Consider the following 17,932-nt stretch of genomic DNA (forward strand, 5'->3'; position numbering starts at 1 on the left):
TTTTCCCTGCATAGTTCTCTGCAGTTTCCCAGCCTGGGAGCCAGCAAGCCACGAGGAAATCTGGCATTTCCCTGGTCATGCACCAAGTCACCAAATGAGTTGCCACTTTGTTCTCCTGGCTGATGCTCCAGAGCCATTCGAACAGGGCTTTGAAGGATCAGAGGGCTGTGGCTGGGTTAGTTCGTTAGCTCTTGGAAATTAAACAAAACCAGGCTGGGGCCTCTCTCATAACTGCCACGATGCACTTTTTGAGCAGAGATGCCGAAAAGAACACATTGCTTCTGACCTGCGTGCTCCCGTCCTGATTGCTTTGCAGCAGCAAAGCAAATCGAAAGCTCCTGTTACTGCAGGCGGGCTCTGTGGTTTGGTTTGGACCTGGTTCACGGAGGCAGCTGTCTGCTTGGAGGCGAGCGCTTTTGTTTTTAACCTGGCTGCCTTTGGCTGCTTTGTGCATCTGCTCGTTTAAAAATAAAAAACAAACATAACCAATATTTATTTTTTCTGCTGTTTTTCCCCCTTGCAGCCTGGCAAGCCCAGCAGGAGATAAGGCAGGTCAGCTGCAGGGGTGAGGGCTGCCTTCCCCCATATGTTTGGGCTTTCGCTGCTCGTAGGGCAGTTGCCAACAGCACTTCTGCACTCCATGCATGGTGGTGACAGCAGCTAAAAGGGAGGCCAGTGGTCCTGGGTCCCATCCGTAATAAAACAAAAGCAGCGAACCAGGCTGGCTTTAGTGACAGAGATTGTATGTGTGCCAGAAGTCTGTACCCAGTGCAGCCCCGTTTGTCTGGCACAAGACGTGGATTTTGTCCCTTGGAGCAAGCTGAACAGGGGCTTGGTGAAGTGTGGCTTGTGTTGCTGTCTCGACATGCTGCTTGCTAAGCCTTGGTTGTGGCTGAGGGGTGTCACAAAATCTGGGGAGTCACTGCCAGCTGGAGGACCAGCCACCTGCAGGTAAAAGCCGGTGGTTTGTGCAGTCAGGTTTGTGCGGTCCCCTGCCTGTCTCACAGAGATGTGGCATGGGTGGTCCATATTCGTTGTGAGAACTGATTGGGAGCTCCAAGGCAAGAGAAATGCTTTAGCAACTTCATATTTATCCTGAGTGAGGCACTTACCGAGGTCCTGGAGGAGCAGCGGCTTGGAGGTCCCAATAAACTCCTCGTACACACAGTTGGTGGGCCTCGCTTTCTTCCCCTTGTTTTGGGACAAAGGGACAAACCCTCACTGGTTGTGGTCTCCCAAAAACAAAACAAAACAAAACAAAAAAAAAAAAAAGCACATCTTGGCTTGAAACTCATTTTTTTGTTACTGACCTCCAAAAAGCAGCATTTGACTTGGGGTTGATTTGTATAGTGGGTAAGGATTCTTGTGTGGTAGAACTGTTCAATGTGTAGAGTTAGCAAAGCAGCAGGTAGAAATACAGAAAAACACTGTGAAATAGAACGTAGGAAAAGAAGAAATATGTAAAAATATCTAGTAAAATTGTAGCAGACAGAATTTGTTATCCATCCACCCACTTATACATGTTTCAGAGATACCTTGGCCCATGTTCTGTATCAGAGCATCCATGCCTGGGGCTGATCCTTGCATCCTCGTGAGAGGTGGGAGTTTGGCACAGCAACCCGATGTGGCAGGGAGCTTGCCGAGCTTCCAGAGAATGGGGAATTCAAGACATTTAGCCTGACTTTTAAGAAACATTTGATTGATCCAAAGTAGTAACCTAGATGTTTCTCTTTCTCCAGTCTTTCTTTCCCATCCCATTCCTTTATCTTTTTGTTCTTAGCTCTTTCTTCTTTTTTGGGGGAGAGGGGGATTGATATTCAGTGAAACGTAAGTAAGCCTTGCTCCGTCTTTGATGTCTTTTCATTTTCTTCCTTTTGCTGATGTTGCCACATGAATTTTGCAGAAGGTCACACATCAGAAAAGGAGCAGACCATTAAGTTAAGCTGTGTGGCCAGGGAGGGAGAGCAGCAAAGGAGTATCAGGGAGCTGTGGCTCCTCCTCATCCCCAGCAGCCTTTCCCAGGGTGCTGCTTGCACCTCCCTTCCCTCATCAGTGTCATGAGTGGGATCTGCAGGGCAGTGTGAGGTGACCCCATTCCCTTCACCCCATTTCCAGCAGCAGCCTGGTTTGGACAGCCGATTGTACCCCCTTCTCTCACCTTTTGACCTATTTAAACCAGATTTGATATAGCAAAGAAGCTTCCGGAATGATTAATGTTCTGCAAGCTTCATTAAAAATAGTTGGCTAGGAAGATGGGTGTTCAGACAGTTGTGTTTGTGTCTAACTTCTGATCCCATCTGCAGTGGGACTCAGCAAGTGACAGACCACAGACAAAATACTCTGTGGGAGGACGATTGTGAAGAGGGAAATTTTGAAGGAATATGTGGAAATAACAGAGAATATTCAGAGTAATCCAGTTTAAAGGTCAGTCAGCACAAATCTGCAGAAAACCAGGCATCATTTGTTCCACTGTTCATCTGCTTGCTTATTATTAAAAGGGAGAAGGGAAAAATAAAATAAAGAAGAGATGGTGGAAACCCAAGGCATGGGTGGCTCAGAGGTGCTGATGCCTTGGGGAATGATAATGATAGTGTTGGTGATCCCAGGTTGGAGGAAGGTGTCACCATGTCATCCTGACCAAGGTAAATGCTTAAGGAACAGCCATAGAATCACAGAGTTGTTAAGGTTGGAAGAGACCTTCAGGATCATCTGGTCCAACCATCCCCCTACCACCAATGTCACCACTAAACCATGTCCCCAAGCACCATGTCCAGCATTTCCCTGAACACCCCCAGGGACGGTGACTCCACCACCTCCCTGGGCAACCCGTCCCAGTGCCTGACTGAGCAGAAATGTCTCCTCATTTCTAGCCTGAACCTCCCCAGCACAACTTGAGGCCATTCCCTGTGGTCCTGTCTCTGGTTACCTGTGAGAAGAGGCCGACCCCCAGCTCCCCACAGCTTCCTTTCAGGTAGATCATGCTGCAGACAGTCCGAACCCTACTTCACCGAGCTGAGCAAAGATGTGCCATTTCCCAGAGCTTAAATAAACCCTCAAGCATCAACCCAGTGTTGCAGCACTTCATCAAATTGGAGCAAAGGTGCAGGAGCATCCCTGGTCTTGGTCAGGCCTTTGGTGGTGGCTGTAAGTGTGGAGCACCGCACGTGTAGGCCGAGGCAACCGCAGTGTAACAAATAGCATCTCCGAAAGGCCTCTCCTCCATCCTGCATCTTTGCCGTTCCACAGCTTGTGTTTCAGCAGAGCCTTACCTGCAAAAGTACTTCATGAAGTGCTGTATAGAGAAGCAGTTCACGCTGGGTTTTGGGGAAATGGAGCTGGAAGCTGCCGTCTTTGCGCTTATCCCCAGCTGAAGCTGCTGCTTCTGTCAGTACATCATTTTAGGTTTCCGTAAATACAGTAGGGGAAGGATCTGCGATGGGCAGACCAGCAGGAATATGCTCTAGAGACTTTCAAAGTACTGATAAACTGCAAACAGAGCTAAGCGGTTAGCATCTGCTTGAGCAGAAATTGTTTCTGGCTCTGATGGTAATACAGAGGTGAAAAGAGCAGGTTCAGGGGCAGCAACGAGGTGGTCTGAAACTGCCCGCTGGTGTTGGATGTGTCTGGGGGAACTGCAGTGGGGTTTATCTCATTGGATTTTCATGCTGGTGATCCTGCTAGGTGCTGGTCACAGCTCATCATTTACAAGCTTCACGAAAAGGTCTGCCTTTTCTTAGAGATAAAATCTCTAATTCAGATTCTCCATTTAATGTGCTTCTACAAAAATCCACACAGGCCCTACCCACGTTCCGTCCTCCTCAAGTCTGTAAGCCCTGGTGCCCCCCACATCCCATCCCATGGACTCCTTGATGTCAAACAATGAGTTTCCCATCAGGTCTGGAAGCATTACAAATCCAGAGCCCATCTGATCAGGAAGAGTAGCAAAATTAGAGTCAAGAATTGATCAGAAAAGGCATTTTGTGAAATAGGAAAGAGACATCTTTTTTTCTTTTCTATAGAAACTGTTATAACAATGGAATTTCACTCCCCACACACACACCCCTGATGAGCACAGGTAGATTATAACACAGCTGATGTAGTTTTTCTTTTTTTGTGGTTGTGCTGACTGATGTTGACTTCAGATCCTTTTGTGATATATGAAATAATAATTCATGTCAAGAAGATGGTTGGTATTAATAAAGAAGGGAGAGATGTGGGAGTGTGGCCATGGAGGTCGGCAAGCCCCATGGTTGATGATAACATCAGACTCTTAACGATGAGGACATCAGGAATGTAAAAGTTTATAGAGGGAACAAAGAAGGGTGATTGAGGAGACGCCATGCAGTCTCGGGTTGCTTGTTCTCCAGCCAGTAAGGCATGGAAGTCGCAGGGTGTTTGCTGCTGCCGGGCAAAGTTGTTTGACCAGTGAAAAGTTGTTGGAAAAGGACTGCTGTGGGGCGAAGGGTGTAAGAGGGGAGCCTGTCCTCAAGATGAAAAGGAAACACGATATAATGAAAAAGGAATGAATAGGGACAGGCTAGCAGAACAGAGACCAGGCACATTGATCTCCTCATGAAGATGGGTTCAGCCAAACTCAGCAAACTTCTCAAAGTCGCTGGAAATGGCACACCGGAGCTGGGAAGAAGCTCAAGCTGAGAGAAGCAGACCCACATACACAACTGCCCCTCGTTGGTGAGCAGTTCCGCATTATGGGGAATCATACGGCCTTGGAAACAAAGACTGTCCTGGTAACCTTACAGCTTATTCTCATTAACAATCAGACAGTTTATGATCCTGAAATATGGAACCAACTTGAGGTCAAGGTGTGGGACTCTGCAACTAAAAACTATTGGCCTTGAAAAGGAGACGGATCTGCTTCCCTTCAATCCAGAAAGAACAGGATGCATAAGGCCTGAAGGCCAAGTTGCTTGACAACTTAAAGCAAGACATATTGTTCCCATGACTAGCCCTGGAATTCTTCGTTGTTTGTAATCAAGAAAAGGAATGGAAAATGGAGACTGTTATATGATCTGAGAGAAATTAATGAAGTCATGGAAGATATGGGAGCACTTCAACCAACTCCAACTATGCCTCCAAGGATTACCAACTCCAACTATGCTCCCCCAGTCACGGAACTTAAAAGATTGTTTGTTACTTCTTCTGGTTGTACATATGTATAGGCATACTCGGGTTTAATATGGACAAGAAAAGCAATTGAAAATGGAGACTGTTCTGTATATTTAGAAAGTTCAATGTTTGTGTGTGTGTGTTGGTAGAGCATAGACTCCACGCGCACCCAGCGCTGTTTGCTTGCCTTTGATAAATATTACTAAATTCAGGTTGAGCTGAGACTTCATTTATAACACTTCTAAAATGCATATATTTTTATGGAATTCTTACATTTAAGAACTTCCAAAACCACTTCACCATGTGAATCGTGCTTTTAAAATGGATTTTTTTTTAAATTCTGTAGGCAGTTAAGTGCACAGATCAGGACTCAATGGGAATATCAGCAGGGTCACAAGAAGGGACCCTATTTAAAAGGGATCTAAGGATGTCTATGACCTCTGCTAGCTGCCTTTATCAATTTTCAGTGAAAAGTGGTACTTTAAGGAAACTTTTGTTCCAGAAGAGACTTGATAGGCCTCCACAGATCTGTGCAGTTTCTTTGAACCCACCTCTCATCAAAACACAGACCTTTGAAAATGTTGACTTACATTAACTATTCTTTCTGCCTTTACTTTTAAAAGCGAGGCAGTCCCTATAGCTTTATTTAGAAATCACCCATCATTAGTAACCACAATCATTTAGTAGACATATTTACAAGGTAAGTGACAGTGGGAAGTAATTAAGTTTAATATAAATCACACTCAATTTCAGATCTGCATGCTTCAAAATAATAATTAATAGAAACTGCAGCTTCTATAAAAAGGTACGGTATTTATAGCAGTGTCTTCTTTCTTTTCCAGCTAAATGCATTGACTCTAGTGGAGATTAAAATCCCCTGTCTGTTCATCTTCCTTGTTTCAAAGTCATTTTCTACCTGTGGTGCACTTCATTGTGAATTATCCACTGCTTTTATTCTTTGTGGGCAGATCTTGCCTCTTAAGTTGATGGGGAGAGTAGCAGGGGGAGAGTTTAGCATTGTCCAAAACGGTATTTTAAATGTATATATCTTGAGCTGCGGCTTTTTGCTCAATCCATGTTTTACAGATCAGTGCCTAATGGTGTGTGCTTTGTTTCACAGGTGTCATGCAGCTGATGGGTCTGCTGTTGGAGCTGATGGTCACAGCCAGGGCTGAAATCCTTTATTAAACAAAACAGTCAAGTAATCCGGGAAGGTTGGAGCCATTTGCAAGATCTTTTGAGTTTATTGCTCACCCTGCCAAAAAAAAAGTCACCATTTGGGACCACAGCCTGCTGCAAACAGCTGCCATGGCTAGCAAAAGAAAGTCAACAACTCCCTGTATGGTGCGAACTTCTGAAGTGGTGGAACAGGAAGTCACAGAGCGCGTAGAAACTCCTAAAGAGAAGGGGGCTGGCACACCGCAGCAGGACGCTAAAAAAACTTGGCCTTCAGAAAGCTCAGTAAAAGATTGTGAAGTGGTCGAGGCAAAGCCCCCAGCTGAAAATCAGTCTAAGAAACCCCAGGGCGGTTATGAGTGTAAATACTGCCCTTACTCTACACAAAACTTAAATGAATTTACAGAGCATGTTGACACTCAGCATCCAAATGTCATTCTCAACCCCCTGTATGTGTGTGCCGAATGCAATTTCACAACCAAAAAATACGATTCTTTATCTGACCACAACACAAAATACCACCCAGGAGAGAGTAACTTTAAACTGAAATTAATTAAACGCAATAACCAGACTGTTTTAGAGCAGTCCATTGAGACCACCACTAACGATGTCACTGTCACGAGCAGTGGGCTAGAAAATGCAGAGTGTGAGGATTCGCTTCATGGGGGAATTAGTGTGAGTAAAACGCCGATGATGAAGTTGGGAAAGCCTAAAGGGGAAACCAAAAAGGGTCCCAAAAAGCCAGAAGAAGGAGTTACGGAAAACCACGTGGATGGTGCTCTCCCCCGCATCATAACCGAAGCCACTGAAGCGATTGCTTGTATAAATGGAGACCTCCTCCATGACGTGTTAGCTCATGTTATGCCCTCTGTACAGCTACCACCAAATATTAACCTTGTCCCCAAGGTCCCGGTACCTCTGAATAGTACCAAATACAACTCTGCACTGGACACTAACGCAACCATGATCAACTCCTTTAATAAATTCCCTTACCCGACGCAAGCAGAATTGTCATGGTTGACAGCAGCCTCAAAACATCCAGAAGAACAGATCCGAATCTGGTTCGCTACGCAACGTTTGAAGCACGGCATCAGCTGGTCTCCTGAAGAAGTGGAGGAGGCGAGAAAGAAGATGTTCAACGGTACTATCCAGGCAGTTCCCCAAACCATCACTGTCCTGCCAGCTCCTTTGGCAACGGCGAAAATCCCCCCTCCCATCATCCAGACAGCTTTGCCCTGTCAGATACTGGGCCAGACCGGTCTGGTTTTAACCCCTGTGTCGAACGGTTCAGCAGTTTCCTGTTCACCAATTACACTTGCTGTTGCCCCAAACCAGGGGCAAAAGAGGACGATACAGACCCTAGCAAGTGTCCCGGAGGCCAAGCGTCCTCACGTAGTTCAGGTGCCCGAGAGCCCTGCCAAGCTGACCGCCGTACCGCTGACGCCAGCCAGCGAGCGAAAAAAGACGAAGGAGCAGATAGCGGAGCTGAAGGCCAGCTTCATAGCAAGCCAGTTCCCCGACGACACAGAAGTCTACCGGCTGATAGAGGCAACGGGTCTCTCCCGGAGTGAGATCAAGAAGTGGTTCAGCGACCACAGGTATCGAAGGCAGAGGGGCATCGTGCACGTCACCGGCGATGCTTTAGGGAAAGATCAAATAGCGCCTTCACTGGGTCGGCACGGCCGCTCGTTCCACCCGTATGCAGATTTTGCACCCCAGAAGTTCAAAGAGAAAACCCAAGAGCAGCTTAGGGCCCTCGAGGAGAGCTTCCTGAGATGCTCTTTTCCGACCCAAGGAGAATTGGACAGGCTTCGAGTGGAGACTAAGCTGAGCAGGAGGGAGATTGATTCATGGTTCTCTGAGCGGAGAAAGATACGGGACAGCATGGAGCAAGCTGTCTTGGACTCGATGGGATCATACAGAAAAATTAAAGAACAAGGAACTCCCAACGGTGCAATAAGCCAAGCAGAACTGCTGAATAGCTCCCAGCTCCCCGGTGCTTTGTCTGGGTCCTCTGCCACATTCAAGAAAACCCAGGAGCAGATTCATCTACTGAAAAGCACATTTGCAAGAACTCAGTGGCCATCACCCCAGGAGTATGACCAGTTAGCATCTCAGACTGGGCTCACAAGAACTGAAATAGTTCGCTGGTTCAAGGAAAACCGGTCTTCGCTAAGAACGGGGTCGCTTAAATGGATTGACCAGTACCAGCAGCAGTACGCTGCTGATGGCCATAACGAGCAAAACCAGAAAAAGGGATCAAAACTCACTGAGAGTCCAAAGAATGGTAGCGAGGTGTCCCGGCAGCATTACCAGGAGCACAAAAAGCTGAACGAAGAGAACGCGGGGAAAACAGTGGTGAGGGCAAAAAGGGACTGCGAGCCACTGAAAGACTCTTTGTTGGGGAACCAAGCGGAGGGTGCGGAAAGGCTGGAGTGCAACAGCCACGACGGCCACGGCAGCGAGGAGAACGAGGAGCCGGCCGAGGTCAACTGGGTGGAGGTGACGGTGGGTGAGGATGATGCCGCGTCGGACTGTACGGACAGCTGGAGCCAGGCGGCACCCGAAGGCCAGGCGGAGCTGGCGGACTTTGACTCTGAAAGTATATCGGGAGACAATGCCCACGTATAGACAGGTAATGCTGGTGGTGCCTTGCTTCTCCGGGCCGGCCTCAGGCCAGGTGTGTTTCCAGCATCTCCTAGCTCCTTTTCCGTGCAAATCCCCCAAAAAACCATCCCTGCTGGGTCCTGGTGCCTGCTGGATGCCTGAGCAGAAGGGAGAGCTGTCCTGGTTATAAATTGAAGCAGCTGCTTGCTAGGGAGGGGTTAGTGCTGTGCGCCAGGTTTCTCCTTTCATTTGGGGTCAACTCCCGTTTAAGGGCTTTTTTATTTTTTTAATTTTATTTTTTTCCAGTAAGTGCTTAAGCCCTGAACTTCTGCCTTCAAATGACCTGTGTAACCTCTGCAGAGCCTGATATAAAACACACCAGTGGAGCCATGCAAAGAAATAATAGGTGATACTAGTTCCCAATAGCCCTTTTGCTAACAGATCACTGATCTCCCACGGACAGAGGCTGCAGCGCCTGGTTTTGCACCCCGGGTCCTTCCTTTGCAGCAGAATAAAAGCTCTCTGCGGGAAGGGCCCGGGTCAGCGATGCTTCTTTATGCAACAGCAAGCACAAAATGCTGTGGGGCCTCAAGCGGCTCATGTAAATGTGCTCTCTTCCTCTTGCAGGTGAGAACTGTCTCCAGCCTTGCTTTGTTCTGCTTGCTCACTGTAGAGGATTAGGAAATGCTCCAGACTAAGCTGTGTGGGTGTTTTAGCAGCTCTTCTTCACAGGATCCTGAATTTAAAAGCAAGCTGCAGGGTCTTTTCTTAAGGGGGCTGGGGGGTTATGTGAGCTTTCACAACGTGAGAGGATGTGTTGTTTGGAGACCTGAGGCCTGTTTCTGATCACAGTTACACAGGTATAAATGTGGAGCAAGCTCTGTCAGGGTTTCCTGACTTGCGTGTTGAGTTCCCCAGAGCCTTTAAAGTTCTGTGCATGGCACAGCCGAGACCAGAGCCCATCTTTCCTGAGCTGGAGTCTCCTTACACTACAACTTACCCAACAGAAACCACAGCACCACTCACTAACAATTAGAGAACTTGGATTTTAGAAAGAATTAATTCTGCTAGGCGCTTTCTCTGAATTTAAAAAGGGTTTCCAACCCTGCAGTGGTTGCATTTTGAACTATAGTTTGGGCATTCGAGAAATGTCACTGTGTCCGTACCACGAAGTATTTTAAAACTCCAGGCTGCAATACAAAACTGTCCTGGGCTGTGCTTGCAGCAGCTGCTGGCTGGGGGTGTGAGGAGCAGGTTGTGGCAAACACACAGGTGGGAGGGGGACAGGTTGGGGACGTCACCTGGAGCTGCTCTGGCTGCTGCAGAGGCACATGGGGGTGCCACGGCCAGGCAGTCACATAGGAAACCAGACCCAGGATCTGATCTGGTATTTAAAATCCAATGAGCAATGAAAAATTGCACAGTGGGGCTTATATTTTTCTGTCAGAGTTTGTCGTTCCAGATCATTTTGGTGTTCCAGCTATAAACACGTACCCTAATGTAACCAAAGGGAGGGAAAAACCCAGAGCCTTTCTCTCTTTCGTTCCACATCATCTTCCCAGCACATCTCAGCCCAGAAGTGCCAGTGCCTGGGTGGGAGGCGTTGTCACAGTCATGGTGACATGAAAGCTGGGAGCTTTATCCCTTGCACTGATGGGACCCGTGGAAAAATCCTGGCTTCTTTTTCCTTGAGGATAAACTGTCACTCTTATTTTTGTGAAGCCTGCTTATCTTGTTTGATTTTAAACTGAGACTTGGGAGTTGAACTAGCAAGGTGTTATCTGAGGTGACACCCGGGGTATGACTCAAAAGCAAAGACCGTGTGAGACCTGACGGTGAGCTTGTTTCTGCTTGTTCTCATGTAAAAGTCTGATTCTTCCTAACGCTGCAGCCCTCGGTACCTTCGAGGGGCCATGTCACCTTCCTGGCTGCACACAGGAGATGCTGCCAAGCGCTGAATTGCTGACAAGGGACTTTTCCTCCTCTTGGCGCTTGCACAGCTGCAGTGATGATGTGAAACTTTCACTGCTGCACTTTATGCAGAAACGTGCTCCTTTGATACTCACGTTGTTGCTATTTTCTCAGCCTGACAGGAGCGCTTTAAAGTGAACATTTTTCGGCGCTCAGTCTCCGTACTTCTGTTGTTGCCTGAACTTCTGTGCAGCTTCTGCAAAACTTGCAGCACTGCAGAACTTCTCAGATCCCTCTTTGCCTCCTCCAGGTAGTTTTGTAAGTTCCTGAAACCATTAGAGAGCATTTGTATTACAGTCTCGATGGACATGATGCCTTAGAAAATGGGTTCTTCAAAACTGATGCATTTTCAGTTGCTTCTGCCGGACTTTCATGGCCTCCTGACCACACCATCCACAGGCTAATGGGGTCTGTTATAAAGCCTGCTTCTGCCTATCTGAAACTTTTGCCAAAAATCATATGAATTCCACGGAGCAGAGTGAGGTTTCCTTGAACACTGCCTCAAGGCCTGTCCCCATAAGGCACCTTCGGGATGCTGAGTGGCTGCTGCACGGCCTCACTAAAAATGTCCTGGATGCTGCGTGACGAAGCCTCGCATCCCTCATTTATCAGCACAGCCTGATCTCCCTGTCCATCCGTGGCGAGATTCCTGCCTTCCGACAGCAAGGGTCAAAACCAGGTCTCTTGTCACCACTTGCACAAGCCTGACGCACAGAAATCCACCTCAAATTAAATGCAGCACATCACAGCTCAGCCCCAGGAGCAGAGCATGCTGGAGCAGCTGGCAGCCTCACAGCTTTATCTCCCCGGAGGGGTTTCCCAAGATTTCCTCAGACCGGAGCTTTTGTCTTTTCTCAGAAATGTGCTATTTTTCCCCCACCACCACCACCTTCTCCACCGAAAACTTTCTGTTTCAGGGTTGCTCTCACAACCTCCATTTCAGGTCCGAAGGCCTTCTACTGAGGTAGAAGATGCTCTCGAGGGCCACGAGCACTCCCTGGGGGTCACTGTGCTGCCCTTCCACAGCCCAGGGAGCTCTGCCGAGATGGGTTGAAGGCCAAGATCTGGGAGGTGGTCACCAGAAGGCCCCAGAGAAGCCAGGCCTTGCTTGCTGCATGGTGCTGAGCATCAGCAGCCATCTGGGCCCTCCCAGTGTCCTCAGCTCCTTTCACACCACGGTGGGAGCTGAGATCAGTCGGATGCTGGTGGCCCAGCACATTCCTCAGTGTCTGAGATGGCTGAAAGCTACCAGCACCGGGGTTTCCCTTCCTTTCTGTTCGAGTTCTCGTTTTTCTTGTGGTTTGGTGCTCTATCCATGAAGCTGGCTGCAGCGCCTGCTGCTGACGGTGGGATCCACAGCCCCCGTCCTGAAGGCAGTGTGGGACTTCCCAGCGGTTTTTACAGAACCGAAGCATTTCAGGGACTCATCATTTCCCCTAAAACCAGCTGTGTTGGAGACCCAGCAATGAAGGACTTCAGAGGGAGAAGCAAAACCCAAAGCAGCAATTACAGATTTGCAGTGCTTTAGAAAACACAGAGGGGTTGTCTGAGTAAAGGCTGCAGGGACAAGGAGGATTTTTTTTTTCCTTTTGTGTTGGCTCAAGCTTAGCATTCTGAGGTGCAGATGCCAGACAGAGCTCGGTGCCTCCGTGGGAAATGACAGAGCCAGTAGCAACGTTCATAAAAGGTGTGAAATAAAGGTTGTGGTGAGCTTTGGGGCAGGAGAAACCACCCCGTGCTGCCGCCTGCAGCTGCAGCCTGAGTCGGTGCTCACACTTCTTGCACTCTCACGCTTCACTCGTGGGGAAAACCACACTGGAAGTCATCCCTGTAGGGCTGGCATCCCTGTAGGGCTGACATCCCTTGCCATCTCCCTGTAGGAGAGCCCTCGCCCTATGTCCCCATCTGTTCATAGGGCCGTGTGGAGGCAGGCAGCTGTTTGTGAGGGCTGGTTTCGAGTTCGTGTAATTCTTTGCTAAATTTGTGCCATATAATGAGAGGATTTGCTGGGGAAGAAAGGCCTGAAGTTTCCTTGCCCTTAGCTCTGTCCTGTGGTCACAAAGCAGCTGCCCCCAGCCCTCGGGTGTCACCCACGAGCCGGTGCAGGCTCTGCCCGAGGTGTTTGCAGCAGCGAGCGATCGGTGAGAGTCGAGGCCGGGCTGTCTGTCCCCATCAGCAGTCTGTAGGGGGGAATTAGCTGGGTGTCGGGCACAACAGAACAAATCTGGCCCCCTGCTGCAGCAGCAGTGATAGGGACAGGCTTCAGGGGATGGTTAATACCAAATGCAGCGCCACGGCAGCTGCACGAATGTAAATTGGGTGCTGTGTTAGTCAACAGCCCAAGTATCTCTTCGTGGTGTCTTTAATATGTTTCTTCTTTAATTTTTGCAGGGGTACTCATCAGCTGCGCTGTCCTGACAATGAAGGGGAATTCTGCCTGAAAATAGAGCAAAAATCTATTTTCCTGCCTGGGGTGAGAGAGAGTGTGTTGCGACTCCAGGTCTCAAACCGTGCTCGCGGAGGCACGGTGAGAAATACTCTAGTGGAGCACCGTCATGGGGTTGTTTATAGTGCCAAAGTCCTACTACTGCATTGGAAAGGAAAAGGAAGAAAGAAAAAAAGGGTCCTTGTATATAGGGTTCTCCTTCGCTTCTCTCCCACCCACTTTCCTGCCCATCCTCTTCCTGTACTGGAACAGATTTGTACGACGTGGAAATTTTGTTAACTTTTTAATAGTTGCAAGTTGTTCTTGCATATAATGCCATGGCAAAATTTTAGGGTTGGTTTTGGGGGAGGGAGGCGTCTTTTGTGGGGAGGGGGGAGAGGAGATTGTTTTCTGAATCACTGAATGACAAAACAGCTTAGGTTGGCAGGGCCCCCTTGGGTCCACCTGGTCCCCCCCTTAAGCAGGGAGACCCAGAGCAGGGTGCCCAGGGCCACGTCCAGGCAGCTTCTGAAGATCTCCAGGGGAGGCCCTACAACCTCTCGGAAGCGTTTGAAGAAAAATTTGCAATTTTTGGAATCTCTTTGGTGCCGATCGACATCCGATCCCAGATTCCCACCCCGGCAGCCGTTTACATTTCAGCCCACGCAATGCAGTTTGGGTTTGGGGAGGGCGGTCTGGCTTGGTTGGGGCTTTGGGTTTTTTTCCCTGTTGTTTTGACTTTTTTGTTTTGTTTTGTTTTATGGCCATCTTCTACTGGTTGAAGTATTTAAATCTCTGCTTTCCTGTGCTCCTATGAAGCGAGTCTTCTCCAGCTCCTCACTTTTCCCAAACGAGGCCACTCCGTGGGTCTCTGATGATCTTTGCTACAATGCCTTTTTTTTTTTTTATTCCTGTTTGTTTGGTTTTAGCACTTTTTGTTTGAACACGCAGTGCAACCCCCAGAGGGGTTGGAGTGAGAAAATGAAGATGCTTCGTAATCTGAACTTGTTTGCGTTTCTTGGGCTGGTACAGGGACGGACAGCATGACCACGAGGCTGTCCGCCAGCTTTAGATGTTGCAGCGCACAACAGAAATTCCTGATTAACCCTTGCCACTAAATTCTTAGATCAGTTCTAGATTCCTGAGTGCACTTTTTTCAAGTCCTGCTAATTTTCCTTTGTGCGGGGTGTCTGTACGGGTGGGTGTGAGGAGGAAGAAGAGGAGGGAGAGCGGGAGCGTGCGTGCGGGAGCGGGTGCAGGAGCCGGCCGCTGGGTTTCTCGGACCAGCCGCGTTTTGAAACCTTCCCCATATTTCAGTACACTGCACAAACACAATGCTAGGGAGTTTGAATAAATCCAGTTTTTCTAACTTGTTGCTCATTTGTTGTAACTCAATAAAACAAAAGCTAGACATTTTGGTAACCTTTTTCTTGTCTCTTTTTTTCTTTTTTTCTCTTAATGAAAAACAAAGCTCGGCCGCCACCAGCGCCGCGTTGTGCAGAGGAGCTTGGGGGCTTCAGAGCTGTGATTAGGGTTGGAACTGGTTTTGCAGTAATCGGCTTTGCAAACGCTAACCAGATTAAAATGAGCAGCTCAGTCCACTACGGGTTTTTATGTTCCTGGTGTCAGATGGTTGTACGCCACGTGAGGGGGTCAGATAGTGCCTGGGAATAGGGAACCCTGCCGCATGCATGGGGCATGCATGGATTTAGGGCTACCTTTATATTGGTTGCCCTTACAACCTGAAGGAAGGAACAAATAAATGAAAGAAACCTTCCACATGACTCACCAACACAGAGTTATTTTTATTAATAGTCTGCACAATATTTAAGCACCAAGGGAAGTTTACAGTAAGTAGCGGGGAGGACTCGGTGACTTTTCCTACAATAAAGCTGTCCAGGACATTGCTGGAAGGGGCTGAACCAGCACCCACCTCCCTCTGGGGCTCGGCACTGCAGTGGCTGCGCTCACCCTGATCCTACACCAAAATCTGATGGCAAAAGGTACAGAAACCACCCCCGCTGCTCCTCCAGCCTGCTGGTGAGCACCAACACGGGCTGTGCCAGTGACCACGACAGCACACGAGGCTGCATGGGGCGATCCTGCCTGTGTGGAGCCAGATGTCCCGTGCAACCCCTTCTGTCCCCCCTGCATGGGCTGTCGGATGGCTGGATGTGTGTGTCAGGAGGCAACGTGTCTGATGGCTTTCCTCCAGGGCTGCAAACTTGTAACTGAAGCTAATTGCCACTTCTGCCTGCTTTGCTTACATGAAAGGATGCTAATATTTTAATTGCCCTTGTGCACAGTTTTTAACAGCCACTTGGCAGCTTAATATTCCAGTTTGTGTCTCTTCTGGCTGATGTGCGTGTAAGTATGCGTGTCTGGAGTGCTGACCTACTTTGTTTAGCTAGCAGAACTCCCGTGGCTCTCGGGAGTTTTCAGCAGAACAAGACCCACCTGGGTTGCCTGTATTTGCACAGCACCAGCCGCCGAGGGACTGGGGACTGGGGCTCTGCAGGATCGCTGCAATTCACCCAGAACAATAGCAGCAGCCCCGGAGTTTGTTATTGCAGAGATAATAAAGCCAAAGCTCTCCCAGAGCAAACAAACGTGCTTGCAGAAGAGCAGCAGGGCTTTGCCAGCCCCAGCCAGGAGTGCCGGCAGCACGGCCACGGGTTAAGGATGGGAGCAAGCCTCCAAATGTGAGGGTTCCTCTTGGAAAACCAGCCCCTTTTCCTTTTTTACACAAAAACATCCCAGTGCCACACAAAGGTTGCTTTAGCAGGGCTGCCTGAGCAAGTTTGCAGAGAGGGCACTGCGAGCAGGCTTTGCTGTCATTAATAACGACACGGTGACTGCAGCTCCAGGAGAGGCCAAGTGGCGAGGCACAATCAGGACGTTGTTCATGCTCCGCGGAGATCGGGGACGTCCTTGGGCACGGGGTTTCACTGCGCATGGATGCAAGCAGGCTGCTGATGCTGACTTTCCCCGTGCACAGTTCCACGGCCTGTCTAGGGCAGGCACTTGTGCAACGCTTTTTTTAAAAAAATATTGCTTGGGGAAAAGAAAAAAAATCCATCACAAGGATCCAAGTACAACTTGAATTAGGTGCCCTGTGCTTTCCTAATTTAGTCTGCTTGTGGATGACAAGTTGACAAGAGGATGGTTTTTGGTTACATGCACACATGGCCTGGTCCATGAGATGATCAGTAAATGAGACTCCATTTGCTTCTTGTTGTCGTTATTCAGGCCTTGCTTAGAAAAATAATTTCTTTGTTTTATTTTTTTTTTTTTCTCTAACTGATGTCTGAGCAGCTCAGGACTCCACCACCATTAAAGAGCTTCCAGAATAACTTGCAGCAGTAGGACTGGGCCTTGATCCCCCTTGCAGTGTGGAAGCTGAAGCACAGACATTTCCAGGTCCTCCCAGTACTAGAACGTGATTGAAAGCAGCCAAGGACTGCAGGTGTTTTTGCTGGCTTGGCCTTTTTTAGCTCTTTTAATGTACAACAGGGGGTTACCACTGATCCTGGCTGCACCTCAAGCTCCCACCTTGCCTGCAAAACAAATCCTAGATGTTCACAGCCAGCACCCAAGGAGCATCTCACCAAAGGATGAGCTGCCACGAATTTGATGCCAAACTGCCACCGCTGCTAGGTGGAAGGTGTAAAGACCGGAGTCCACCTTCTTCTTCTTGGCATTTCTTCCTCGCCAGCAGCCCTGCTGTTCTGGCTGGGCCAGGAGGACCAAAACCAGCCAAGTTTCATCTTCTGCACCAGCCCTCAGCAAGGCAGTCATGGGACTGCTCTGCCTGAGAAAACCAGAAGCCAAACTGGAATATTTTGGGGATGTTGGCAGGAGTCCATGGGACAATGGTGACCAGAATGCACGAGGAGTCCATAGGGAGATGGCCACACAAACTCCCCTGTCAACACATGCCTGACAATCCAGTATATGCCCAGCCATATAACCCATAGGAGCTTGTTGTTGCTACCAGTGGCTTATAATTTGACCAAATTTGGATGTATTTTGCTAGGGGTGATGAAAAGCAGAAGCGGTACAGGCCCTTTTCCTCCTAATGTCCTTTCCCTGAAGGGCACTAGAGCTTTCCTAAATCAACGCCCCCAGAAGTTTTTAATGGGAGCAGAATTTATTACTCCGATTTTATGGAAGTAATTGAGCGTTTTTTGGCTGAAATCTTCCATGTGTCAAAATTAATTAATTAACAAACACTTGACTTGGAGACTGGGCAGGGAAATCCCCATCCCAGAGTTACTAGCAGCCGGTTTTCTTGCCGGAGGGAGCACGGATCAGGTGCTGGGAACATCTCCTTTGCGATGATGCAGAAACCCACCCAGAGCAGCCCCATGCTGCCCTTCCCCATTCTGCTCACTGCGGTGCCAAACCCATGGCATCCTCCAGCCCGTTTGCCGTGCTCCAGGAGGAATTACATTTTCCCCTATTTTTGCAGACTGTGTGCATATATTGGTTAAGTACATTGTGAATTCACCCAAGCATAACAACACCAGTTTTAAGTTTTGCCCTGAATCTGCACACTGATTAGACTTCAAACACCCAAAGACTGGATTTTGTGGTTTTTGGAAGTTCTGCCTAGGAATCGATGAA

At 48.5% G+C, this 17,932-nt stretch overlaps 1 protein-coding gene across 5 annotated transcripts in view; it reads left to right on the forward strand.

The window, feature by feature from the left end:
* ZHX2 (zinc fingers and homeoboxes 2) overlaps positions 1–13,692 on the forward strand; it is a 67,242-nt gene extending 53,550 nt beyond the window's left edge. For all 5 annotated transcript variants that reach the window (XM_032182565.1, XM_032182566.1, XM_032182567.1 and 2 more), the window contains 2 exons: positions 6,248–8,938; positions 13,273–13,692. In XM_032182565.1, coding sequence (XP_032038456.1) covers positions 6,436–8,934 — 2,499 coding nt within the window. In that variant the 5' untranslated portion in view covers positions 6,248–6,435 and the 3' untranslated portion in view covers positions 8,935–8,938; positions 13,273–13,692. The remainder of the gene's footprint in view (positions 1–6,247; positions 8,939–13,272) is intronic.
* Positions 13,693–17,932: the final 4,240 nt, after the last annotated feature.

Source organism: Aythya fuligula, chromosome 2 (genome assembly GCF_009819795.1).
Source record: "Aythya fuligula isolate bAytFul2 chromosome 2, bAytFul2.pri, whole genome shotgun sequence".
NCBI classification, from domain to species: domain Eukaryota; kingdom Metazoa; phylum Chordata; class Aves; order Anseriformes; family Anatidae; genus Aythya; species Aythya fuligula.